The 26,490-nt window shown below is 48.4% G+C and overlaps 1 protein-coding gene across 1 annotated transcript in view; it reads right to left on the bottom strand.

The window, feature by feature from the left end:
- The window catches only part of LOC141980933 (uncharacterized), a 232,495-nt gene that overhangs the window by 27,262 nt on the left and 178,743 nt on the right, over nt 1-26,490 (bottom strand). The window contains exons 89-91 of the mRNA XM_074942711.1: nt 19,919-20,035; nt 8,156-8,233; nt 5,597-5,650 (exon numbers count right to left, since the gene is read on the bottom strand). Of these exons, the coding sequence (XP_074798812.1) occupies nt 5,597-5,650; nt 8,156-8,233; nt 19,919-20,035 (249 nt within the window). The remainder of the gene's footprint in view (nt 1-5,596; nt 5,651-8,155; nt 8,234-19,918; nt 20,036-26,490) is intronic.

Below are 26,490 nucleotides of genomic sequence, written 5' to 3'. Positions count from 1 at the left end.
CAGGAAGGACAGGGAGGCCAGAAAAGGTGGGGGAGTTGCACTGTATGTAAGAGAGCAGTATGACTGCTCAGAGCTCAAGTATGAAACTGCAGAAAAACCTGAGAGTCTCTGGATTAAGTTTAGAAGCGTGAGCAACAAGGGTGATGTCGTGGTGGGAGTCTGCTATAGACCACCGGACCAGGGGGATGAGGTGGACGAGGCTTTCTTCTGGCAACTCGCAGAAGCTACTAGATCGCACGCCCTGGTTCTCATGGGAGACTTCAATCATCCTGATATCTGCTGGGAGAGCAATACAGGGGTGCACAGACAATCCAGGAAATTTTTGGAAACTGTAGGGGACAATTTCCTGGTGCAAGTGCTGGAGGAACCAACTAGGGGCGGAGCTCTTCTTGACCTGCTGCTCACAAACCGGGAAGAATTAGTAGGGGAAGCAAAAGTGGATGGGAACCTGGGAGGCAGTGACCACGAGATGGTCGAGTTCAGGATCCTGACACAAGGAAGAAAGGAGAGCAGCAGAATATGGACCCTGGACTTCAGAAAAGCAGACTTTGACTCCCTCAGGGAACGGATGGGCAAGATCCCCTGGGAGAATAACATGAGGGGGAAAGGAGTCCAGGAGAGCTGGCTGTATTTTAAAGAATCCTTATTGAGGTTACAGGGACAAACCACCCCGATGTGTAGAAAGAATAGTAAATACGGCAGGCGACCACCTTGGCTTAACAGTGAAATCCTTGCTGATCTTAAACACAAAAAAGAGGCTTACAAGAAGTGGAAGATTGGACAAATGACCAGGGATGAGTATATAAATATTGCTCGGGAATGTAGGAATGAAATCAGGAAGGCTAAATCACACCTGGAGTTGCAGCTAGCGAGGGATGTTAAGAGTAACAAGAAGGGTTTCTTCAGGTATGTTGGCAACAACAAAAAAGCCAAGGAAAGTGTGGGCCCCTTACTGAATGAGGGAGGCAACCTAGTGACAGAGGATGTGGAAAAAGCTAATGTACTCAATGCTTTTTTTGCCTCTGTCTTCACGAACAAGGTCAGCTCCCAGACTGCTGCACTGGGCAGCATAGCATGGGGAGGAGGTGGCGAGCCCTCTGTGAAGGAAGAAGAGGTTCGGGACTATTTAGAAAAACTGGACGTGCACAAGTCCATGGGGCCGGATGCGCTGCATCTGAGAGTGCTAAAGGAATTGGCGGATGTGATTGCAGAGCCATTGGCCATTATCTTTGAAAACTCATGGCAATCGGGGGAAGTCCTGGAAGACTGGAAAAAGGCTAATGTAGTGCCAATCTTTAAAAAAGGGAAGAAGGAGGATCCTGGGAACTACAAGCTGGTCAGCCTCACCTCAGTCCCCGGAAAAATCATGGAGCAGGTCCTCAAGGAATCAATTCTGAAGCACTTAGAGGAGAGGAAAGTGATCAGGAACAGTCAGCATGGATTCACCAAGGGCAAGTCATGCCTGACTAATCTAATTGCCTTCTGTGATGAGATAACTGTTCTGTGGATGAAGGGAAAGCAGTGGACCTGTTATTCCTCAACTTTAGCAAAGCTTTTGACACGGTCTCCCACAGTATTCTTGTCAGCAAGTTAAAGAAGTATGGGCTGGATGGATGCACTACAAGGTGGATAGAAAGTTGGCTAGATTGTTGGGCTCAACGGGTAGTGATCAATGGCTCCATGTCTAGCTGGCAGCCGGTATCTAGCGGAGTGCCCCAAGGGTCGGTCCTGGGGCCGGTTTTGTTCAATATCTTCATTAATGATCTGGAGGATAGCATGGATTGCACCCTCAGCAAGTTTGCAGATGACACTAAACTGGGAGGAGTGGTAGATACGCTGGAGGGTAGGGATAGGATACAGAGGGACCTAGACAAATTGGAGGATTGGGCCAAAAGAAATCTGATGAGGTTCAACAAGGACAAGTGCAGAGTCCTGCACTTAGGACGGAAGAATCCAATGCACTGCTACAGACTAGGAACCGAATGGCTAGGCAGGAGTTCTGCAGAGAAGGACCTGGGGTGACAGTGGCCGAGAAGCTGGATATGAGTCAACAGTTTGCCCTTGTTGCCAAGAAGGCCAATGGCATTTTGGGATGTATAAGTAGGGGCATTGCCAGCAGATCGAGGGACGTGATCGTTCCCCTCTATTCGATACTGGTGAGGCCTCATCTGGAGTACTGTGTCAAGTTTTGGGCCCCACACTACAAGAAGGATGTGGAGAAATTGCAGAGAGTCCAGCGAAGGGCTACAAAAATGATTAGGGGTCTGGAACACATGACTTATGAGGAGAGGCTGAGGGAACTGGGATTGTTTAGTCTAAGGAAGAGAAGAATGAGGGGGGATTTGATAGCTGCTTTTAACTACCTGAAAGGTGGATCCAAAGAGGATGGATCTAGACTATTCTCAGTGATAGCAGATGACAGGACAAGGAGTAATGGTCTCAAGTTGCAGTGGGGGAGATTTAGGTTGGATATTAGGAAAAAAATTTTCACTAGGAGGATGGTGAAACACTGGAATGCATTACCTAGGGAGGTGGTGGAATCCCCTTCCTTAGAAGTTTTTAAGGTCAGGCTTGACAAAGCCCTGGCTGGGATGATTTAGTTGGGATTGGTCCTGCTCTGAGCAGGGGGTTGGACTAGATGGCCTCCAGAGGTCCCTTCCAACTCTGTTATTCTATGATTCTATGAGGATGGGGGCTTGAGGGAAGGGGCGGCGCGAGGGCGGGGGCTCGGGGGAAGGGTGACCAGACAGCAAGTGTGAAAAATCGGGACAGGGGGTGGGGGGTAATAGGCGCCTATATCAGAAAAAGCCCCAAATATCGAGACTGTCCCTATAAAATAGGGACATCTGGTCACCCTACTTGGGAGAAGGGGCTGTGCGGGGGGTTGGAGCCATGGTTTTGGTGCCAGTGGTCCACCCTCTGTTAGGAAGCTTCCACTTCCCCTGCTTCACACCTGTCTGATCCAGAAGCCAGGCTGGGAACCTTAAGAGAACAGGCTCTCTGGTGAGATTTCTGATGCTTCCCAGTTCCAGGCGGGTCAGATAGAATCACAGAAGATTACGATTGGAAGTGACCTCAGGAGGTATCTAGTCCAGGGGTTCTCAACCTTTTACTTTCTGAGGCCTCCCCCTCAAGCACGCTATAAAAGTTCCTCGGCTCACCTGGGTCATAACATCCGGTTTTCTACATATAAAAGTCAGGGAAGGCATTAAGGGGTAGCAAGCAGGACAGTTGCCCAGGGCCCCATGCACAGGGGGCCCCGTGAAGCTAAGTTGCTCAGGCTTTGGCTTCAGCCCCCGGTGGCGGAGCTCAGGGCCCCAGGCTTCAGCCCCATGCAGCAGGGTTTCAGCTTTCTGCCCTGGGCCCCAGTGAGTCTAACATGGGCCTGTTTGGTGGACCCCCTGAAACCTGTTTGAGGCCCCTCCCCAGGGGGCCCGGACCCCTGGTTGAGAACCACTGATCTAGTCCAACCCCCTGCTCAAAGCAGGACGAACCCCAACTAAATCATCCCAGCCAGGGCTTTGTCAAGCCGGGCCTTAAAAACCTCTAAGGATGGAGAGTCCACCTCCTCCCTAGGTAACCCATTCCAGTGCTTCACCACCCTCCTAGTGAAATAGTTTTTCATAATATCCAAGAGCATCTTCTCTGATTGTGTTCCAGCACCTCTGCCCCGTGCTGAAGCCACAGGCAACCATGGCAACAGACGTTATATATTTACAGGCTTTTCTATAGTGCTCGTTTCCCCAGTATGCGAATGCCTAGTGAAAATGAATGTATTAAACCTAACTGCATCCCTTTCATTTCCCTCATTTAACAGATGTGGAGACAGAGGCCCGGAGACATTAAGGGACCATCCCTAAAATCACACAGAGAACTGGTGGCAAAGACAGGGAGAGAACCCCATTCTCCTGCATCCCACCCCTGAGCCTTAACCACCAGACCCTCCTTCACCCAAGTCAAAATACAAAATAAACCAATCCTTTGGGAGCCTCACTCACTTTTCCAAGTGTCACCAAAGTGTTCCCACCTATTCTTATTATACAGGTAGCCACCCTGATTCACTTCACCTTTGTTCCTCACTCTCAGCCAGGCCTAACCCATTGCTCCATGCACATCATCCCCCGCTGATCTTAATGATTCTGTCTCATGATATGGGAAGGGACACCTCCTGTCACCTGAAAGTTCGGTTTCTCCGCATCATCTTGCTGTATCTTCATCTGGAGCTAATGGCGTTGTGGCTTCTGTTTTCTTTTGCCATCTCCCTTCTTGGGTGGCTTTGTCCATCATCTTCATTCCTCAGTTCTTAGTCTCAGTTCCTTCCTGGCAGCTGTTTCTCTCCTGACTTACCTTCTCCTGCATGATTCCATGTCACAGCTCTCATTCAGACTTTTGCCCTATCTACCAATCTTAGGGTTTTTACACAGCCGCCCAGCCGTAGTACCTGGGCGCCTTCCATGTAAAACCGATCAGCAATAGCAAAGTCCCTATTTGAACTTCATGGAGTCTCAGCTTCTTCCCACTTTTACAAAATAAACAGTCTGCCTGCGGTAGGGTTATGCTGTTGGTGGATTGGTGGCATGTAAGTTCACTTTTGGGGTGCGGAGATAGGTGTCAGCATTGTGAATGTCATTCCTGTTACAAAAAGAACAGGAGGTCTTGTGGCACCTTAGAGACTAACAAATTTATTTGAGCAGAAGCTTTTGTGGGCTACAGCCCGCTTAATCGGATGCATAGAACGGAACATATAGTAAGAAGATAAATATATATACATACAGAGAAGGGGGAAGTAGCCATACCAACTGTAAGAGGCTAATTAATTAAGATGAGCTATTATCAGCAGGAGAAAAAAACTTTTGTAGTGATAATCAAGATGGCCCATTTAGACAGTTGATAAGAAGGTGTGAGGATACTTAACATGGGGAAATAGATAGCTCATCTTAATTAATTAGCCTCTTACAGTTGGTATGGCAACTTCCACCTTTTCATGTTCTCTGTCTGTATATATCTATCTATCTTCTTACTATATGTTCCATTCTGTGCATCCGATGAAGTGGGCTGTACCCCACGAAAGCTTATGCTCTAATAAATTTGTTAGTCTCTAAGGTGCCACAAGTCCTCCTGTTCTTTTTGCAGATACAGACTAACACGGCTTCTACTCCGATTCCTGTTACAGGGGATAGGTTTTGTCAAAGCTTCTTTCTGCAGCTCAAAACCAAGGGCACACTTCTATCTCCTCATCGCTGTTGGACAGTCTGGTCTTGTCCCACCCATGGAACTCCTACTGATGTCAACAAAAAGCAGAGGATCCACGCTGAGGATGGGAGAGGAGAAGTTTGCCCCAGTCCAGCACCCTCCAAGAGCAGAGCTGCGGTCTGCTTTGCTGTTACACTGCCCTCTGCATTCTCTCTGACTCAGCGTGCATCTAGCTGACATCTTATCAGCCGCTAATAGTCCACTGTAATGCACACTCATCTCCTGGAGCCATTCGGAATGAATTTGCTCTGAGTGTCTCTGTCCTCCTCCATACCTCTTAGGCATCATTTGCCCTATTTTCTCTATTCTGGTTTGTGCAATAGGCTGTTGATAAAGTACTCACAGAAAGGCCAGGATCTCCTTTCTCTCCTTTCAGACCAGCTGGACCATTTTCTCCCTGTTAAAAACACTTAGGTAATTACAGAGGTTCAGCAGATTAGGCAGCAAATGTCTCCAACAGTAAATGCATCCTGAACGGAAAAAGATGCTAAAGAAAGAGGGGGAGGGACCACAAGGTTCAAATACAGTGTTTTCCCGTAAATTTAAGAGACACCAGAAAATAGGTCAGTAAACCGAAATTGCCAGATTCATCCCAATGCAGGAGAGGAGGGGATACATTAGGGGGATGGTTAAGTCTCCCTGATTCTGTGGACTGCACTTGCCCCAGCTTCCAAAGGAGCTAGAGCAGCCCAGGGACTGCTCTAACATATGCCGTTTGCATATGGTCCCTAAGGAACCATAGTCCAAATGAGAATCTGCTTTGCACTGATGGTCCACTCCCAGCTGCCTGAATGGACCTCCGACCCCTGATGTGCCCCCAGCTTTGTTCCAGATCTCCTCATGCCAGGTGAATTCTCAGCTAGCCAGCTACAGACAAATTCTGGCTCTGTTGCATTATCTGAGTGGAGGAAAAGTTCTGGGTTGGGGATAGAATCTGGTCTCAAAACTGAGCTACTTTACACTCCTGTAATTCAAATGCCAGATAGAATTACATTCTGGTGGCATCGTAGTCACAACCTTGAGAACACAGTGCCAGCCCCCTCAAGGGAAACAACAAGCAGGATGGAGGATTTCTCTGCTCAATGCAGACAACCGTGCTGCAAAAGTTGCTCTGAGCCACTTCCAACCAAATCTGTTGATTAAAAATTGCTACGCTAAAAAGGGCACAGGGCGAGTTGTCCGAACAAGAGCCGCGAAGGCCATTTTTCTGAATCTGTGACCACCTAACGGGGGCGAAAGCACTGGAACAAATTCCATCAGCTTCAAAGGCTAAACCTGTTAGGGGGGCAGAGCTGCCATGGCTACTCACTGCCGCAGCAAAACAGCGAGTCAGGGATGTCAACCCCTGCGGCAGATAAAACCTCCGCCAGAAATACGACTCGGTAGCAAAGATCTAAAGCTGGCTGAGGAGAGAGTATAAAGAGAGGGTGATTTCAGAATCGTTCAGACCTTTGTCAGTCAGTCCTCATGCTCTGCCACCGTACCCAATTCCTGGCCAGACTAATAGGCGTGAATGATTTACGCTGCTTGTCTCTTGCCTCGTTTTGCCTTCCGTCTGGCTAACTTCGTTACTGGGGTATGGGCAATTTTATGCATTTGACTTGCTTGCAGAATAACATAAAACCCTTCAGTTCTTGCATCTGCTGCTTTTTTTAGGTTGCCTGGCCGAGACATAATTTCCCTCTCTCTAGCAATGCAAATAGAGAGAGCAAAGACGGTCAAAAACGGGAGCTTAAAGTTAGACTGATTCCATATTCAGACCTGTAAATAAGTGGCCAGGTTTTCTGTAGCGAGCGAAATCAGCAGCTTGCGGGGTGATCTGCCCTCTGGCAAATCAGACCACTTATTTAGAGGCGAAAACACGGGCTCAGAATCCTAACTTTAGGCTCCCATTTTTGAAAGTCTTGGCCCTGGCTTTTTCAGCTAGATTAGCTGGGTGAAATGAGCTCTGCCTAGCTAGCTAGTCAAGTGCTCTCTGGAACCCTCAGAGGATACAGGAGCGCATTATTTAATTGGACTGCATAACCCTCTCCAGTCAATTAAAAGGGGGAGGCTGTGAAGGAGGGTGGGCCCCAAATACGATGTTTCCCAAAGAAGTGTGACAAACATGGTTGGCGGTGAGGGTTGGCACATTGCAAATGCCTAAAACAGACAGGCAGTCTAGCCAGGATTGTGCCGCAGAGCCCAGATCACTGACCCTGAGGGGGTGTCTACCCTGGAGCTGGAGGTGTAATTTCCAGACATGCTGGCTGTGATGGAACTAGTGTGCTAACAAGAGAAGTATAGCTGCAGCGGTGAGAACAGTGGGATGGGCTAGCCACTCGAGTATGCACCTAGAATTTCAGTCGGGATTAGATTCGGGTTGGTTAGCCCCATCTGCTGCTTACACCACTGCTATTCTCAGGATGCTAGCAGAATGCCGGCACTCTGGCTCAACACGCTGTCTGTACACAGAGCAGTGACATTCCACAAGGCCAGCAAATCAAACCCAAAGTCGACAGCCTTCACCCAAGACCTGATCGGATGGACTTTTCTCCTGAGCCAACAGGGGGAACGATACTAACAAACCCTGCTCCCAGAGCTCAGCTGAACGTTGGCCTGACCCTCTGTGTATTGAAGCCAGTGGACGCCTTTCTGCAGAGTTCAGTGAGAGTCGACTCAGACTCATTATCATGGCAGAGCACGGAACTGAATCTAGATTTCCCGAACCTCAGTCCAGTGGCCTATTATTATTCAGTATTTGTATTACTGAAATACCTAGGAGCACCAGTCACGGACCAGGGCCACCACTGTGCTAGGCACTGTACAAACACAGAACACAAAAAAAGTTCCCTTCCATAACCACCCCGACCCCAGCTTCAGCTTCGTTTTCTAAGCTAACTGAGCAGTTCTCCGTACTCACCTTTTCTCCTTTGTTGCCAGGAGTACCTGGAGGACCCCTGAGGCAGAGCTGAGGTCTTCCTCTTCTACCTCTTGTACCCTAAAACATATATCAAAAAGGATCATTCTAGTCTATGTGATTGGCCAACTTCCACAGATGTCCCCCCAAATCCTATTCTCGGCATAGCAAGACTTCAGACATCAAAGGCAACTTGGGCAAACATCTGGAGTTCAGGTGCTGCCAAAATACTTCCCCTTCCATCAAACGTATCAGTTTATGCTTTGGCCCCAGTACCTGGCTCATCCCCAGCAAATAAGAACCCCAGGGGACAGCAAGCTGAGCATCTCTTTAGAGTTTCCTCTGAGTCATCCCAGCAGGAGGGTGAGCTTTGCTCCTTCTGGGCCCTTCAGCAGCCAAGGATGTCAGCCCCCCATACCCATGACTCTCAAGCAATCAGCCATTGCCCCCCTCTCCTCTTGGGAGCACTCTCCTAGAGGACAACTCCCCCTAACCCTGTCCTTGGGGGTTCTCCAGGGAGGACCCAATTCCTGTCCTCCATCCAGTGTGGCCCAGGATCAACCTCTTGCTTTCTTTTCCAAGTGAGGCTGATAAGAGTTTGTTGAGTCCTGTCTCTGTTGGGAAAGGTCACCTGCTTTCACACACAGAGGCAGCAGTCATTCGTCGTTGTCCCCCGCCCCCCCCCCCCCGCCCTGTCTCCTTTCTGCCACTAATTTAAGACGCACCGTCCCAGTGGGAGGAAGAGGGCTCCTGGGGCTTTGACGGCTGCAGCTCCCTCCCACACGGGCATCTGGAGGGCCTCGGTGCTGTTCCTGAGGCCTTTATCTTTTAATGTAGGGGAAACGCAGGGAGCAGCGTGGGTGGGAAGGCAGCGTTTCATGTGCGCTCTTTAATCAGTGCCAAAGCTGGCATCACTAATGATCTCTTACACAGCTTTTTTGGCGGGTGTCACTTGTACTGCTAATAGAAAAGATCCGGCCTGTTTAAACATACATGAGGGTATCTCTTGCTTTCAGTTCCTTACGCCCTCTCAGCTGCTTTTAAACAGTTTTCATCTCCAGGGACGGCAGAGAAAGGGAACAGGGCAGGACTGCCAGAAGCTCCCAAGAAGTGGGGACCCCGCCCCCTGCCCCGCCTCTTCCCCTGAGGCCCCACCTCCTACTCCACTTCTTCCCACACGGCCCTGCCCTCACCGCACCTCCTTCCCCAGAGGCCCTGCCCCCCTTCGCCTCTTTCCCCCCGAGGTCCGGTGCCTGCTCCACCTCTCCCCCCAAGGTCCTGCCTGCTGCTCGTTCTTTTCCATCCCCTCACCACCCTCAGTCACCCTTAAGGCAGGAAAAGGTGGGAGGGCAAAAATGGGAGGGCCATGGCCCCCTGGTCTCCCCTGTTCTGGCCCTCCTGGAACAGGGTCTCTGATGATGACCCAGGTGCTCCTCTGCATCAGTCACCTGGTTAAACTCTGGATCCTGACCCCCCTTGGGGAGCTCATCTTCCGAATGCCGGCAGAGGATTCACGCAGCTGTGTCTATTTGGGACGAGGGTTCTGTGGGAGCCCCTTGTATGATTGGGGCCTGTCAGCGGGGACCAGTGCACAAGAAATGGCTAAACCCTTTAACACAGACTGGGCACTAATTCTGCCTTCTGTAGGTACAAATCTCCCCTTGACTTCAATGGCAGATCTGTCCAAGCAAGGACGGCAGGATCAGGCACACTGCAGTGAATCCAGGGCTGGATGCATCAGGCAACAGCTACATAGTACAAAAGGTGTGGCACTGGGGAACAGAACCAAGGCCTCATCTCCATCATTATAGGCCTCTAGCACTTGAACTGCGAGAGATTCTCCATTAGCTGGCAATACAGATTTAAGGTGTATAATCTCTGCAGGTGAGTGGTGGGTCTAGACACGAGCCAAGAACATTGCAATTGGGGCTGGATGCGGAGTGCACATAGAGACACCGGGATGCAGTGGCTGCAGCTTTCTCTCACTAGCCTTTGCTTGTGCTGACCGCCCTGATCCCACTCTCTCTGTAGCTTGGGCCTGCCTCTGTTCCAATTAACTCCGAGCAGCCCCAGGAACAAACAACAGCAGAGGCTACTTCTCTTAGGGTTCCCAAAGCTCCCAGATTGGCTGGGAGTCTCCCAGAAAGGGCCTCGATCTCCTGGTCCCTACTGAAGCCCATCCGGGAGATGTCCGGTGGGTGGCGCAGTGGGGCTAAGGCAGGCTCCCTACCTGCCCTAGCTCCGCGTGGCTTCCAGGAAGCTGTGACAGGTCCCTCTAGCTCCTAGGTGCAGGGGCGGCCAGGGGGTCTCTGCGCAGTGCCCCCGCCCCAAGCGCCAACTTCACAGCTCCAATTGGCCAGGAACCACAGCCAATGGGAACTGCGGGGGCAGTGCCTGCAGGCAGGGGCAACGTGCAGAGCCTCCTGGACACCCCTGAGCCTAGGAGCCGGACATGCCAGTCACTTCCTGGAGCCGCCTGAGGTAAGCGCCGCTGGGCCGGAGCCTGCACCCTGAAGCCCCGCACTGTGCCCCAACCCCCTGCCCCATCCCTGAGCCCCCTCCCACACCCAAACGCCCTCTCACACCCCAACCCCCTGCCCCAGGCTCAGCCCGGAGCCCCCTCCCACACTCTGAACCCCTCGGATCCACCCCCAGCCCAGAGACCCCATTCCCTCCCACACCCCAATCCCCTGCCCCAGCCTGGTGAAAGTGAGTGAGGGTGAGGGAGAGCGAGCGATAGAGGGAGGGGGGATGGAGTGAGCGGGGGTGGGGCCTCGGAGAAGGGGCGGGGCAGGGACAGGGCCTCGGGGAAGGGGCGGGCAAGGGTGTTTGGGTTTGTGTGATTAGATAGTTGGCAGCCCTAACTCCTCTACAGAAGAAGCCAAGCGCAGCACTCTTGCAAAGCAGCGCTGAGTACCGTGGTGGGCTGCTTCACAAGCAATGGAGGGGATTCTGGGCTGCGCACTCTTCACAAAGGCGCAGAAATTAGAGGTGGAAGACATTATATGATGAGTGGAACTAGAGTGCCCAGTTTCAGGAGGGGCCCAATTTCGGGTTGCACCAGTGGGCCAGCAAGCCAAGCCCAGCCAGGTTCCTTACACAGAAATTGTAAAAGCAGCAGCTAAGCATGTAACACTAGCCACCCCGCAGGCTTCACAAAGATCTCTTTCCCACGGCTTGGCCTGCCTGCCATGTTGCTTTTTGCTAATGAAACAGAAAACACTGGTCATCTGATTCACCCCCCATCCTCCAAACAGGTCTCTGCAGCCAGCTACAAGACAGGCCTGTACTAAGAGCAGCTGCTCACCCGGGCCCTTGATCCTGCAACTCATGGTGCGTGTGGGCAGACACCAGCCGCAACGTGAGTGCCAGGGTCTACCCATGCACAGCCAGTTCCAGGATCAGGGCCCGGGCTTTCTGCAGAGAGAGCGCCACAGAACATTTGGCACGCAAAATGAGGCGGATGAAGCCTCACCAATGGGAAGAGAAGACAAGGAGATAGTGAACCAGTGTGTGATACCACAGAGGCGATACGGACACTGGTGCGACTGCTGCTGGAACACTGCATCCAGTTCTGGTGTCCACAATTTAAGATGGAGGCTGATAAATTGGAGCGGGTCCAGCAAAGAGCCAGTAAAATGATTAAAGGATTGGAACACCGGCCTTATGGTGATAAGCTAAATAGATTGAGCTCCTTGAGTCTAACAAAGAGAAGGTTAAGGTGAGACATGATTACAGACTTTAACGACCTACATGGGGAACAAATATTTAATAATGGGCTCTTCAATCTAGCAGAAAAAGGTATAACACAGTCCAAAGGCTGGAAGTTGAAGCTAGACAAATTCAGACTGGAAATAAGGTGCAAGTTCATATCAGTGAGGGTAATTAACCATTGGTACAAATGGATGTGGTGGATTCTCGATCACTGCACACTTTTAAATCAAGATCTGCTCTAGTTCAAACAGTAATTAATTCAGGGAAGTCCTATGGCCTGTGTTATACAAGAGGTCAGACTAGATGATCAAAATGGTCCCTCCTGGCTTTATAATCTATGAATCCCTATGGAAGCACAAAGCATGGAACGACATTACAAACACACTGACGTTTACTACTTGACATCGACCCCGTCCTGAATTCATGGGAACAGGATCTGACCCAGTGTTTCCAATGACTATGTATCTATGCAGGCTGCACGGAACTACCACAATGATGCTAAATTTCAATGTAGGTCACTGCTCTAATGGCTCTGGGGCAGAGGTGGTTTTCCCATGTGAAGGGACCAGAAATCTTCATGAGGTTCTCCTGATAGAACTCCCAGGGAAGCATCTTCTCAGCAGGGAGGAATTGAGAGCTGGCAGGAGGTTAGGCCTCCCAACTCCACAGATCCAGGGGATCCATGAGGAAAGGGAACCCCATAATTCATGGCAGCAGGAACAGGCCTGTCAGCGTTCGCTCCCATGCCGCGCTGCTCTGCTGTCCGTTTCGCCATGCAGCATGGCTCCTTTGTAGCAGCTGGGGATAGCATCCTACAGGAGGTGAAGCTGCTTTGGGAATCTTTAACTCCAGACGGGACTGCCAGGTGGAAATCCATGGGGCTGAATAAAAGTTCCGGCCTGTGTGAATGGCCAAGGCCATTGTGCTACCTTCTTCTGTGCTCAGCCAAGCTCTGGGACACTTCTTCTGCATGGAGTAGTGCTGCTTTCTTCCCTTGCATGCTCTGAAGGGAGTTGAGCCTGAGTGAGGTCCCCTCTGCCTGCATAAGCTGAAGGGACAATCTGGGACACCAGGCTCAAATTCTGCAACCTCTCTAAAACACATGGAGCCATGCACTGGCATAACAGAGAGCAAGATTTGGCCCTGTGAACATGCCAAAGCTAACTGCATGCCTCCTATTGCAGAAAAAAAGTGCTAATGAAGGTTAGGATAGCACCACTGGACAAGTGTTATTCCCATTGTAAACTCCTCTTCTCAGGGTTTCAGAACTTGGATGGGAACCTTGATCTGGACTGGATCTGGACTGATAAAACTGAGTGTGGATTTTAACTAAGGAGAGCAAAAAAGGAAGTTACACCTCATAAGCCAGATGACTCCAAATGTGCTTCCTACTGCACCACTGGGGTCAGTTTCTGCATCATGCTCTTCCATAGCGGTTTGGTATTTGCTACAGTAAGGGACGATATAGGCCCATCTTTAGTACCAAAGATACTTCAGCAAATGAAGGCCTGTTACTTTGTCTGAGCTTCTGCATCACAGAGTAGATCAGGCCCCTCTTTTATAGTATCTCCAAGTACATACTTAAGCTATCAAACCAGACAATTACCATAATGAACGCAAGCTAGAATTAGTTGTGTTCACCTCATTTGCCCGTATCTAGTTGTCGCCTCTCTAGGGGCATGATCGCCCACTGCCTTGCACCTTGCATCAACACCTACACACCTTTGCCAAAGTGGGCATAAAGCTCTACCAGCATTTCATACCCCACTCACTTTGTACAGACTTAAATGACGACACATGGTACAGGGCCGTGGAAAAACCACCCTGCAGATCCATACACGCTGCACTAAAGACATATTCACTGCCTTTGTGTAGTCCAAGATAGGTGTCCAGTGGAAGCCAGGAGAGGACTATCTTGTGATTAATTATTGCTCATTTCAAACAGTGGATTTGGAAGCACTCTTTGCATCCCATGCTCAAACAGAAGCCAGCAGGAACTTGTTCCATTGGAAGTCGTTCCATTCAGTCATTTGGCCAAATTTTGAACCATTTGGAAACTACGTGTCCTAGATTAATGAAGGAAATGGAACTCTTGAGGTCCAAGCTCAGTTTGACTCTGACGCAATGAGCCCAAGACTGCTCTGCGTTCCGCTTTTCCGTCTGTCTATTTTGGGTCATCCCAGGAAATGAGGTATGAATGACTTCCACAGGAGAATCTCTATTGTTTGTCTAGCACAGACGTTATAGAATTGTATCACTCATACCAGCTCTGCACATCAGATTCTCCGCATCTCTTTACATGATGGTATTTGCTACATGATACCTTATTCCTCCCCACTCCCGTGCCCCACAAGTGGCTGGCTGATGGTGAGAGAGTCTTAAGTACTTGGGTAACGTGACATAATGGTTAAAAGCAAAAACATTGTGTCTTTGCCCCTTCCTCCCCCAATGTGTTGTTTTTCTGAAGCAGAGACACAACTTACCTTTCCTCCAGGAGGTATTTTACAGAAACAAATTCACCCACCTGCGATGCTGTCTGATTAAAGATGACTATTTATACATTGATATTACCACTGTTATATAATTTATAACCACAGATCTTGTACAAAGTGTATCATGTAAGCTGTCGATGGAAAAGTTACAGTCTCTCGAGTATGATTATCCTGGTTAAATCCATGTATCATCTTTATAGCAGACGTTATGACTATTGGCTATGGAACCCTGTGCTGTATTCCCGGGAGACACCCATCAGATGGATTTACATCAGGGCTAGACAGCTCTGTACTGATGGTCCATCAGGGACACTCAGCTCTCACAATGGGCGATTGAAGAAACTCATCCCGCCCAGCAGGTCTTCCTGCGGATGCCTCAGACAGCAAGGAGCCAATGACTACTTCCCTGTGATCCAGCAAACCATGTAAAGACATCTGATATGCTCATGTGACCCTAGACTCCATCTTGGGCCAGTAATTTTCCACACACAGTGGTTGTGGGCTTTGTTTGGGACAGTAATTTTCCATGCACATGGCAGAGGATATAAAAGATCTCCATTTTGCCTCTTTTTCTGCTCTAATCCTCTGGACTGCGGATTTACAAAAAATGGAGCATCTTGAACTATGGACTGAGGACCTCCCACTCTTTTGGAAGTTACCAGAGACACCTTACAAGCCAGCAAGCTATTCTGGCTTTGCAATCATTTGTATGTATATGGTCTGTTAATCATTTATAACCCTCTTCTTTTCTTTTAGTAGTAAAATCTTTAGTTAGTTTACTAAGGATTGACTGGAGCATGATATTTGAGTAAGATCTGAGATTCGTATTAACCTGGGGACATGTGTCTGATCCTTTGGGATTAGATAGAACCTCACATCTGGTGACAAAGGTTTTCAATAACCTCTCACTATATTAGATTGGGTTGCCTAGATGGGAGCCAAGGGCTGGCGTGCCTAAGGGGGACTTTGTTTGGCTTCTGGTTAATTGGTGTGGTGCTGCAGAAGCTCTTTTGTTACTGGTTTGGAGAATCTAAGTATAGAGTAAACCACTGGCTCTGGGGATTTGTCTGTCCTATTTCATTCAGTCTTCCCTGAGTGTGACATTTTCAGTGTGGCCCATCCCGGTCACCCAGTCACAGCACCACTGATATGCAACATGCAGCCACCTCTGGTGTGAAACATGACACACTACAGAGGACTGGACTAGACGACCTCTCGAGGTCCCTTCCAGTCCAACGATTCTATGATTCCATAAGCCCTCACCTATTCACTTATAGAGCTTACAAGAAGTGGAAGATTGGACAAATGACCAGGGGAGAGTATAAGAGTATTATGCTTGCCTGGATTGCTCGGGCATGCAGGAGTGAAATCAGGAAGGCCAAATCACACCTGGAGTTGCAGCTAGCAAGAGATGTTAAGAGTAACCAGAAGGGTTTCTTCAGGTATGTTAGCAACAAGAAGAAAGTCAAGGAAAGTGTGGGCCCCTTACTGAATGAGGGAGGCAACCTAGTGACAGAGGATGTGGAAAAAGCTAATGTACTCAATGCTTTTTTTGCCTCTGTCTTCACGAACAAGGTCAGCTCCCAGACTACCGGACTGGGCAGCATAGCATGGGGAGGAGGTGACCAGCCCTCTGCAGAGAAAGAAGTGGTTCGGGACTATTTAGAAAAGCTGGACGAGCACAAGTCCATGGGGCTGGATGCACTGCATCCGAGAGTGCTAAAGGAGTTGGCGGATGTGATTGCAGAGCCATTGGCCATTATCTTTGAAAACTCATGGCGATCAGGGGAGGTCCCAGACAACTGGAAAAAGGCTAATGTAGTGCCCATCTTTAAAAAAGGGAAGAAGGAGGACCCTGGGAACTACAGGCCAGTCAGCCTCACCTCATTCCCTGGAAAAATCATGGAGCAGGTCCTCAAGGAATCAATTCTGAAGCACTTAGAGGAGAGGAAAGTGATCAGGAACAGTCAGCATGGATTCACCAAGGGCAAGTCATGCCTGACTAGTCTAATTGCCTTCTATGATGAGATAACTGGCTCTGTGGATGAGGGGAAAGCGGTGGACGTGTTGTTCCTTGACTTTAGCAAAGCTTTTGACACGGTCTCCCACAGTATTCTTGCCAGCAAGTTAAAGAAGTATGGGTTGGATAAATGGACTATAAGGTGGATAGAAAGCTGGCTAGATTGTTGGGCTCAACGGGTAGTGATCAATGGCTCCGTGTCTAGTTGGCAGCCAGTATCAAGTGGAGTGCCCCAAGGGTCGGTACTCAGGCCGGTTTTGTTCAGTATCTTCATTAATGATCTGGAGGATGGTGTGGATTGCACTCTCAGCAAGTTTGCAGATGACACTAAACTGGGAGGAGAGGTAGATACGCTGGAGGGTAGGGATAGGATACAGAGGGACCTAGACAAATTGGAGGATTGGGCCAAAAGACATCTGATGAGGTTCAACAAGGACAAGTGCAGAGTCTTGCACTTAGGACGGAAGAATCCCATGCACCGCTACAGACTAGGGACCAAATGGCTCGGAAGCAGTTCTGCAGAAAAGGACCTAGGGGTTACAGTGGACGAGAAGCTGGATATGAGTCAACAGTGTGCCCTTGTTGCCAAGAAGGCCAATGGCATTTTGGGATGCATATGTAGAGGCATTGCCAGCAGATCGAGGGATGTGATCGTTCCCCTCTATTCGACATTGGTGAGGCCTCATCTGGAGTACTGTGTCCAGTTTTGGGCCCCACACTACAAGAAGGATGTGGAAAAATTGGAGAGAGTCCAGCGGAGGGCAACAAAAATGATTAGGGGACTGGAACACATGTCTTATGAGGAGAGGCTGAGGGAACTGGGATTGTTTAGTCTGCGGAAGAGAAGAATGAGGGGGGATTTGATAGCTGCTTTCAACTACCTGAAAGGGGGTTCCAAAGAGGATGGATCTAGACTGTTCTTAGTGGGAGCTGATGACAGAACAAGGAGTAATAGTCTCAAGTTGCAGGGGGGGAGGTTTAGGTTGGATACTAGGAAAATCTTTTTCACTAGGAGGGTTGTGAAACACTGGAATGCATTACCTAGGGAGGTGGTGGAATCTCCTTCCTTAGATATTTTTAAGGTCAGGCTTGACAAAGCCCTGGCTGGGATGATTTAGTTGGGGGATTAGTCCTGCTTTGAGCAGGGGGTTGGACTAGATGACCTCCTGAGGTCCCTTCCAAATCTGATATTCTATGATTCTATGATTTTTAAATGGCCATTTACAGATTAATTTATGGGAAATGGTTGGACTTTCAGACATTTACCTCTTCTAAGCATTTCTCATGTTCTCGATTCTTTTGACATTCATTTACCTTTATCGTCTCGCTGAAGGCCGAAACTCAGCCATTCCCCGCAGCACAGTCGAGAGGTATGTTTTTAGTTTTAGTCCTGTTTCATTGGCAGATTTCTTGCTTATTTAATAAATGATGCTCGTGGGTTGCTGATTAGTATTAATCTACAGTATCCTCTGCTGTATTATGCTTGCCTGGACTCTTCATTATCATAAAATCCGGGGGCAGGACGTTCACATTCCTAAATAGCATTAGCATGTCTCATTTCCAAGTCTTTTTGTTATATTTCAAAAGGAGCCCAGCATGTCTTGTGTGCAAAGACACAGCTTAAAGATGACCCACAAATAGAGCTTTAAAGCATCCAACTGCTTCAGAAATGTAGGCGCCAAATACCGCAAATGTCTAGAGTTGTCGGGGCACATTCACTGTGCTAGCAGCTTAAAATTTACCATACTTTCCTTTCTTATTTAGGTGCCAGTTCCTGCCCTGGAGACTTTCCACCATAGACAGGAAAAGGATGGGAGAACGGGCATGTTGTCATCCCTATTTTATACATGGGGAGCTGATGCACAGAGAGGTTAAGTGACTTGTCCATGATCACGGAACAAGGAGGTTGCAGAGCCAGGATCAGAACTCGGATCTCCTGCAGCTGTCTAGCGGTCTTAGTTCTTTATCTCTGCGCAGGCACGTCCTGCTCACCTTGAAGAGTTAAAAGAACAAGAGCAGCAGCAAAGCCTGCACATGGACTGCTCCGAGTTCACGTTCCCACGTTGAGCAAGGTTTGAGACACCTCCAGCCCACGCCACCCCTCAGGGCTTTCTTTGGTTCTAAATGTGCTTTCGCCAGGTGGCTCTGTGTAGCAAGCTGTTCCCCTCTGCAGAAGCCCACTGAAGTCCAGTAGGACTGGAGGGCAAAGGGTCTGTCATGCCCACCTACAGTTCTCAACCTTCCTGTTGCTTAAGTACCTTTTCCAAGCAGTATCTAACTGGCCCCTGTTGCCATAGTGACGGGCAGTATTTATCCTCACAATGCCCCGGCAAGGCTGCCAATACCCCCATGGTACAGATGGGGAACTGAGGCTAAGTGACTTGTCCAAGGTCACACAGGGAGTCTGTGGCAGAGCAGGGAGTCTCCCACATTCCAGGCTAACACTATAACCACCTTCCTCTTACTGAGTCAGTAGCCCGCAGGGGGGACCCTTCAAGTGGTTTACACGTGTGAGCCTTTTGTGGAGAGTTTTGCTTCAACTGGTTATTTCCCTCTCACCACTGATTTTAAATCTTGCTTCTTGGGTTACAATATGCCCCAGAGGCTGCTGGCGAGGGCCAAACTCTGTTATCTGCCATGCTGTCTGTGGAGAAGGCCGTGGTTAGAGCTGGCTACATTGCTTATTGTTGTCAGTTAGGTGCCCGTGTGCTGTCCGTATGCTGGCCCAGCCCTGCGCAGATAGTTGGTTCAGGAGACCTCAATCATATTACCCAGAAAGAATGACCACTGGCACGGTTCAGTGATAAAGGCACTCGGCCAGGTTTATTGCCCTCACGACACAGTACTAGCGCCCTGGCTCCAGGGTTACAGGGACACTAACACACGAGTGTCCAGTGGCAAGGAACGGCTTAGTCAGCAGGGGGAATTTCTGCTGTCCCCAAGGCCACACAAAGGGTTAAGGCGAAGCATCCCAATATTTATAGACGGAGACAAACAACTCTCATACCATCTGATGTGTTTCATGACATCTGCTTGTTACCTCCCCTTTTATGATGCTCCAGGTGTCTCCGGCACAACATCCCTGTTACCTCTAGCAGACCCTCTTATCTGGCGCTAGGCCAGGATGTCCCTGCACTAAGCTTTTGGAGTGTGTTCTCGCATGTACCCAATATCTGTCGCTTCTTAGGAGTACCTGTGTTTTAGCCACACTGGCAATGCTTTTGCAAAGGTCATATAGTCAACTTGTAAACATCTGCTTTAATATATGGCCTGAGTTTGGTTCACAGCCTCTTGTGCAGGCCTCAGATCTTGCACCAGGCCCCGTGCTCCAGGCTCTCTTTTTCTCCTACAGTTACAGACTCTTAAGAGCCGAAGCCAGTGGGGTATATGGATGCCCAGCTCCCCTGAAAAGCAGGCTGCAAGTGACTGGCCTTGGCTTTCAGGCTGCACTCAGCCCACTAGCTCACACCCCTCTAGACAGTGGCCGGAGCGGTGTGAATTCTGCAGAGCATCTAACGCAATCTGCCCAGAATGTCTTACCTGTGGTCCCGGGTCACCCTGTGGTCCTTGAGATCCAGGAGGTCCAGCCACACCAGTCTTCCCCGGGAATCCAACCTGCCCTTTAAATCCGCCCAAGCCAGGAATTCCCTTGGCCCCCTGAGAATTCCAAACAGAGAGTGGGTCAGAGACTTCCCTTCAAATACAAACGAGTATAGACGCGCCCCCCGGAAGATGGGAGTTTGCAAAGGCCTACCGAGCACATGCTTTCAGTGGGATTACTGGCAGTGGGAAATATATTAACCCTTTACATCTGGTTGTCCTATTAATAATGCAGTGAAATGATTTGAATGTGGGGGGGGGGGGAGGGATGCCCTTTGCCAGCACAGACGCAGTGCTTAGTTAATCCATCCCTTGCATTCACTACAGAGTTATGTCTCTGTGCCATGCCCTCTGCTGTAATGTCAAAACAACAGGACAAATACATTTGCATCAGATGAAACTCCCAGAGCAACCTTGTTATCTCAGAGAAACTCTCGCCAAAGAGCCCCCCTATGCTAAGAGACTAATGGGGGTGGGGAAATTTTCTTGACAATACCCATTTCCATTCCCCTGTCAATGCCAGGTTCAGGTGGGTACAGCCTCTGCTAAGGAACAATGTTGATGGTCTTGGCATCTGAACTCTTCTATTTACCCACAGAACAGTGACTAACCATCTAGGTGCTCACCTGGGTCCTCACAGATGTACTGATCCTCACAACCCCCACTGAAAGGTAGGGCTGTGCTTTTATCCCCATTGTACAGATGGAGAACTGAGGTGCAATGTAGATTAAGTGACTCACTCAAGGTCAGGCAGGGAGTCTATGCCAGAGCCAGAAATTAAACCCAGGTCTTGGGAGTCCAAGTCCTGTGCCCTTTCCACTAGACCATCCTGCCTGCCAGTGCCTGCCCTGCCAATGTGCTTCCACCCTCTGGTGTGCCCATCTGTAGGGCTGAGAGGGTTGTTCGGACTCCCTGGCCCATTTAATCTCCGACCTTTCTTCAGAGGCTGCCACCAAACGTGCCGATTGTGACAGTGGTCACAATGGCCACACCCTCACTACTTTGTGACATGGACACTATCCATCTGAGGGCGCTAAAGTGAGATGCCCAACTCATTTAACATGTGCCACCCAACACCCCCTGGAGGGTAACATGCTTCTCACTCCCTCTGGACCTGGGCTGGATGAGTCAGCAAGCCCAGAGGTGGAAAGGCTCAGTTATCAATACTTGAGCCATTAAATGCACACTAATCTGCACTAATGAGAATTCTCCTGAAGTTGCTAGGAGGAGAGAGAAGAACTTGAAGGAGATGGAGGGGAAGACCTCAGTGACTCAGCCAGGCTGCATTTCTAATTCATGCGGCTGTTTCTTTTGAACACTAAAAATAGAAGCCCATCCATCTAAAGTAAAAGAGAGTCACATTAAACTATTCTCAAGGGAGAGTCAGCTCCTTCCCTCCCCCTCCCCAATTGCTCCAAAGCAAAGCTCTCTTGGGAATGAGATGGAGTGTGAGTCAGTCGGGTCGCTGAGTGTTCGAGGATCAAGATGGGAGCCCCCCGACATGATTGATGCAATGCATTCCCCCGCCCAACAGAGCCTGGTTTCCCATTTAGCACAAGTGACCCCCGCTGACTCTCAGTTTAATTGTATCTCAGGCACTGACTTGCATAAGCTCGTGCGTGGCCGCAATGCAAAGGAGGCGCTCACAAGAGTGGGTGGCAGGCTGGGTAGCCACAAGGCTAGAACTTCTAAAGCACCCTAGCAAGAAAAAAGTATGAAACTCTTCTTCTCTCTCTTCTTTTATAGGATCCCATGGTCAAACTAGTCCTGATCCATGGTCCATCCAATCCAGAATCCCATCTCCAACAGGGTCCAAACAGATGCTTCAGAGGAAAGTGCAAGAAACCCACAGTAGGAAGAGGCGGGGTAATCTACTCCCAATGAAGGTGTCCTCCTAATCCCTAGCAGAGATTGAACTGAGCCCTGATGCATTGAAGTTTTATTTCCCTTTCCAAATTTTTTGCATTAACCATTAAAACTCTGGATATTTTTGCTATCTATATAGAGGTCCAACTTCCTCTGACTCTTGGCAATGGTTTGGCCTCAACAGCTTCCTGTGGCAATGAGTTCCACAGCCCAAATACACACTGAGTGAAAAAAAATGCTTCCTTTGATCAGTTTTGAATGTGCCACTTTTAATTTAACTGCATGTCTCCTTGTCCTTGAGAAGTGAGACTGGAGAAAAGAAGCTCTCAATCTACTGTCTCTATCCCCTTCATTATTTTAAATAGCTTTATCATGTCCCCTCTTATTTATCTCTTTTCCCAGGTAAACTATTCTCTCTTTCTCTCTTCATCCTGCTCCCTTAATCTCTTCTCCCCTCCCTGTAGCTTTCTATCCTTCTGCATTTCCCCTCACTAGTTAGTAGCAGACAGGCAGGTATGCTACGTTAATTGTGTTACTATTACATCTGCATTGTCATTGAGCAATTCTGATGGCTGGAATTTTAAGAGCTGAATTTATCCATAGCCTGGATTTCCAAGTTTAAAAAAAAAAACAATATACTTGAGTTTTGCAAAGCCTTGATAATGACACCATTTAGAAACACCATTTACGGCGAAGAAGAGAAACAGACCGCATGAATTCTCCTTCAGATAAATTTCCAACACGCATAATAATGCCCCAATTCGATTGTGACAAGAATAGAGTGTGTGCAATTCAATTCAGGGGAATTTTTCTGTAATGTGAGAAAATCTGTAAAGGTGAACAGAAAAGCTGTTTTAATGTCAAAAACTCTTTAGGGTACAAAAGCAGCAATAATCTAGATATGGGTGTAGTCTGCAACTGCAGAGAATAAATGAACAGCTCCAGTGACTGGCCAAGGGAAATACAATAAAGCTGGTTGGAAAATTTGCATCCCACCAGTTAACCATCAGAAAATGTTGTTTCAACAAAACCAAATTATTATTTTTTTTTTTTTGCAAAATTGTTTCAGGGAATGAGTGACAGGATGGATCACTCGGTGATGCCCTGTTCTGTTCATTCCCTCTGAGGCACCTGGCACTGGCTGCTGTCGGAAGACAGGATACTGGGCTAGATGGACCTTTGGTCTGACCTAATCTGGCCGTTCTGACGTTCTTATGTAATTTTGACAAAATTGCATTTAGAGAAAACAATGGGAAAAAACATTTAGAACGTGTCAAAACATCCCATTTCAACCTTTCTGCAACAAATCTTCCACTTTTTCATTTCAAAATGACTTTTCATTTTGAAACTTAATTGTACATAAGACCAAGGAAAAGGGCTGAAAGTTAAACGAAACGTTTCAAATGACCCTTAATGAATTATTTTCCGGAATTCCAGTTCATAAAAAAATTAAAAATTTTGGCTTTTTTTCGCTGATTTGGGACCATTAAAAAAAAAAACACCAAGTTTCATGGGACAGGAAATCTGTTTGCCAACCTGCTCTAATAGACGTCCTTTCAGCACTAAGCCACAGACTATGATAATGTGGACTTCAAGCTGCAGCCATGCAGTGACTGATTTAATGGCCTACATGAAATGAATTGGTAGGTCTAAGTGTTATTCCAACTGGACAGTTGTCCATGTCCTCAAAACCATCCCCCCAATGGGCAATAGTAGAGAGTCTCTGTGGAGAAGCCCAGGACTGAATGTGCTAAGAGCCTGAACTTCCTTTTCAACCCGAGAGGTGGCGCTAGAGGACAGCACCATTGGTGGTGGGATAAAAAGGGGTCATCAAGCATGTACACTTGGCACCTTTCACCATCACTAAATTCACACATGCTCGTGCACGCACCATTATTAATGAGAAATTACAAATGCGGTGACATTATAAAACAATATAGCTGAGAAAAAGGCTCCCCTGGCACAGCACTGCCAGCCCCAAGCATTCACAAGTCAGGACCCTGGAAAAACAATAGATTGGCTTAAAAATCATGAGGCTTTAAAAACAACACCTTTTGGGTTTGCTTTACTTGCTTTCTGGTGTTTGAGCCTGTAGGTTTCACGTTTTCAAGCTTTTCTCCTCCACCACAGGGGGCAGAAGCTTAGCCTCAGTTCTTTAAATGAAAGTTGAGATTCTAAGGTAATCATGTGACTCTGGGAGCTGGGGCTTGGGGGGGGGAGAGAAAACCTGGATTTGTGCTGGAAATGGCCCAACTTGATTATCATACACATTGTAAGGAGAGTGATCACTTTAGATAAGCTATTACCAGCAGGAGAGTGGGGTGGGGGGAGGTATTTTTTCATGCTTTGTGCGTATAAAAAGATCTTCTACACTTTCCACAGTATGCATCCGATGAAGTGAGCTGTAGCTCACAAAAGCTTATGCTCAAATAAATTGGTTAGTCTCTAAGGTGCCACAAGTACTCCTTTTCTTTTTGGCTTTAAGAAAAAACACCATATATATGGCAAGAAGACTCAGGATAAGTCATTAGAGTTGGCAATCCCTGACATTATCCCCTCAGCAACTGCTAAGGAGCGTGGGGAGGAGCTGCCAGAGCGTGCAGGGCAGGAAGAGTAGTTTGGGAGGTGAGCCAAGAAGGTTGGTGGAAGGGGAGCTAAGCAGTGAGGGCGTGGAAATCGAGGAGCATGAGAGAATTGGAGAGGTGGGCGGGGCTGGGAGAAGCAGGAGCACAAGTAGGCCAAGGGAGCATATGGGTTTAAAGTGGCCATGAATAAATTTAGACTGAAATTGAGAGGAAGGTTTCCAACCATCAGAGGAGCGAGGTTTTGGAACAGCCTTCCAGTAGGAGTAGTGCGGACAAGAAGCCTAACTCATTTTCAGATGGAGCTTGGTAAGTTTATGAACTTCAGAGAATCATAGAAATGTTGACCTCGAGAAGTCATCAAGTCCAGCCCCCCACATTGAGGCAGGACCAAATAACCCTAGACCACCCCTAACAGGTGTTTGTCCAACCTGTTCTTAAGAACCTCCAATGATGGGGATTCCACAGCCTCCCTTGGAAGCCTGTTCCAGAGCTTAACTTAGTTAGACAGATTTTCCTACTATCTAACCTAAATCTCCCCTGCTGCAGATTAAGCCCATTACTTCTTGTCCTACCATCAGTGCACGTGGAGAACAATTGATCCCCGTCCTCTTTTATAACAGCCTTTAACATATTGGAAGATGGTTTCTATTAAAGGATAAGCAACAGCCAAATCTAATCATCCTACTACAACTTATTTCTAAAATATTTAAACTTTAGCTCACATTCATAACCCACAACATTTCACATTCATTAACTGCCGCTGGCGTCAATGGAAGCAGGTTTGGCCCCCAAATTACCATTGTTATAGAGACAGACCTCGGGTGCACCAACGTGGCTACCTACAATAGCAGGGCAGTGGAGATGATGACCCAGGAGGACCCTTCCAGTTATGTTCCTACGGAGCAGGACTGCAGAGAAGGTGGATGGTGGGAACTGGACCAGCCAGCAGGCAGACAGCTTGGGAGGCAGGAGTGGGTATAGCGGAGAGATGGGCAGGTGAGGATCACACACAGTGGCTGCACAGGAAGGGTAGATGGTAGGAAGGAGCAGAAGCAGCATGGGGGATAGGACAAGAGGAGAGGCCAATGGGAAGAAGGGGAACAGGCAGCTGCGGGGAAGTCAGGAGACATCTGGAGGTGCATCGAGGTGAACGGATTTGATTGAAAGCTTTCCAAGTCTTTCCCTACTTAGGAACTTTGGCTGAGGGGGCCTGGACCTCTTAAAAACATCCCCATTGTTACAACTGATGCAAATATTTGTGCAGAGGATGTTTTTTTCAAGCTTGTCCAGGGAGCTGCATGGCTGGGAAGCATTTCCCTCCCCTGCCCTGCTCTGCTTTGGGTGCCATCACCATCTCACAGAACCTGGACCTCGAGTCCTGGCACAAAGAATGAAATAAATTAAAAACGACACCCTGCTGTAATTGACGAGCCTTCAGTATGAGCAGGCACGGCAGTGTAGATCATACCTCCTCACTTAGACAGTGCCAGAGCTTTATTTACCTCTTATATCAGCACATCTGCAGAATACAGTGGACCCGATTCTTCAGGGGCTTAAACCAGTGTAAGTCAGGAGTGACTCCAGGGAGCAATTTAAATTAAACTGCATTAAATTGGTACGAGTGAAAGGAGAATCAGGCCCAATATGTTGGGGGTAAAGAGTCTACATTGTGTATATTTCAGTCCTTTAAGATCAATTTGCGATTCTACAAAAATGGCCCAGGGGTGCATACACCACATCATACCCCACCAGGGCGTCCACTCCAAGGCCTAATCTACACATAGATTTTGTACCAGTACAACTATGTCAGTTAGGGGTGCAAAGTTTTACCAAAACATCCCCTAGTGTGGACACAGTTATACCAGCATGAAGGTATCTTATACCAATACAGCGTATTCTCCTTTCTGCATAGGAACGGCTATGTTGGTATAAAGCACCTTTATGCTGCTATAACTGGATCCCCACTAGGGGATTTGTACCACTTTAACTATACCGAGCTAGATAAGGCAGTAGACCAGCCCCAAGGGTTAAATGCATCACCACAGAGTGAACTTAAGGAGA

The sequence above is a fragment of the Natator depressus genome, chromosome 1 (genome assembly GCF_965152275.1).
Source record: "Natator depressus isolate rNatDep1 chromosome 1, rNatDep2.hap1, whole genome shotgun sequence".
In the NCBI taxonomy this organism is placed as follows: Eukaryota; Metazoa; Chordata; order Testudines; family Cheloniidae; genus Natator; species Natator depressus.
Note: the sequence above shows the minus strand (reverse complement) of the source record. Positions and strands in the feature narration are given on the sequence as shown.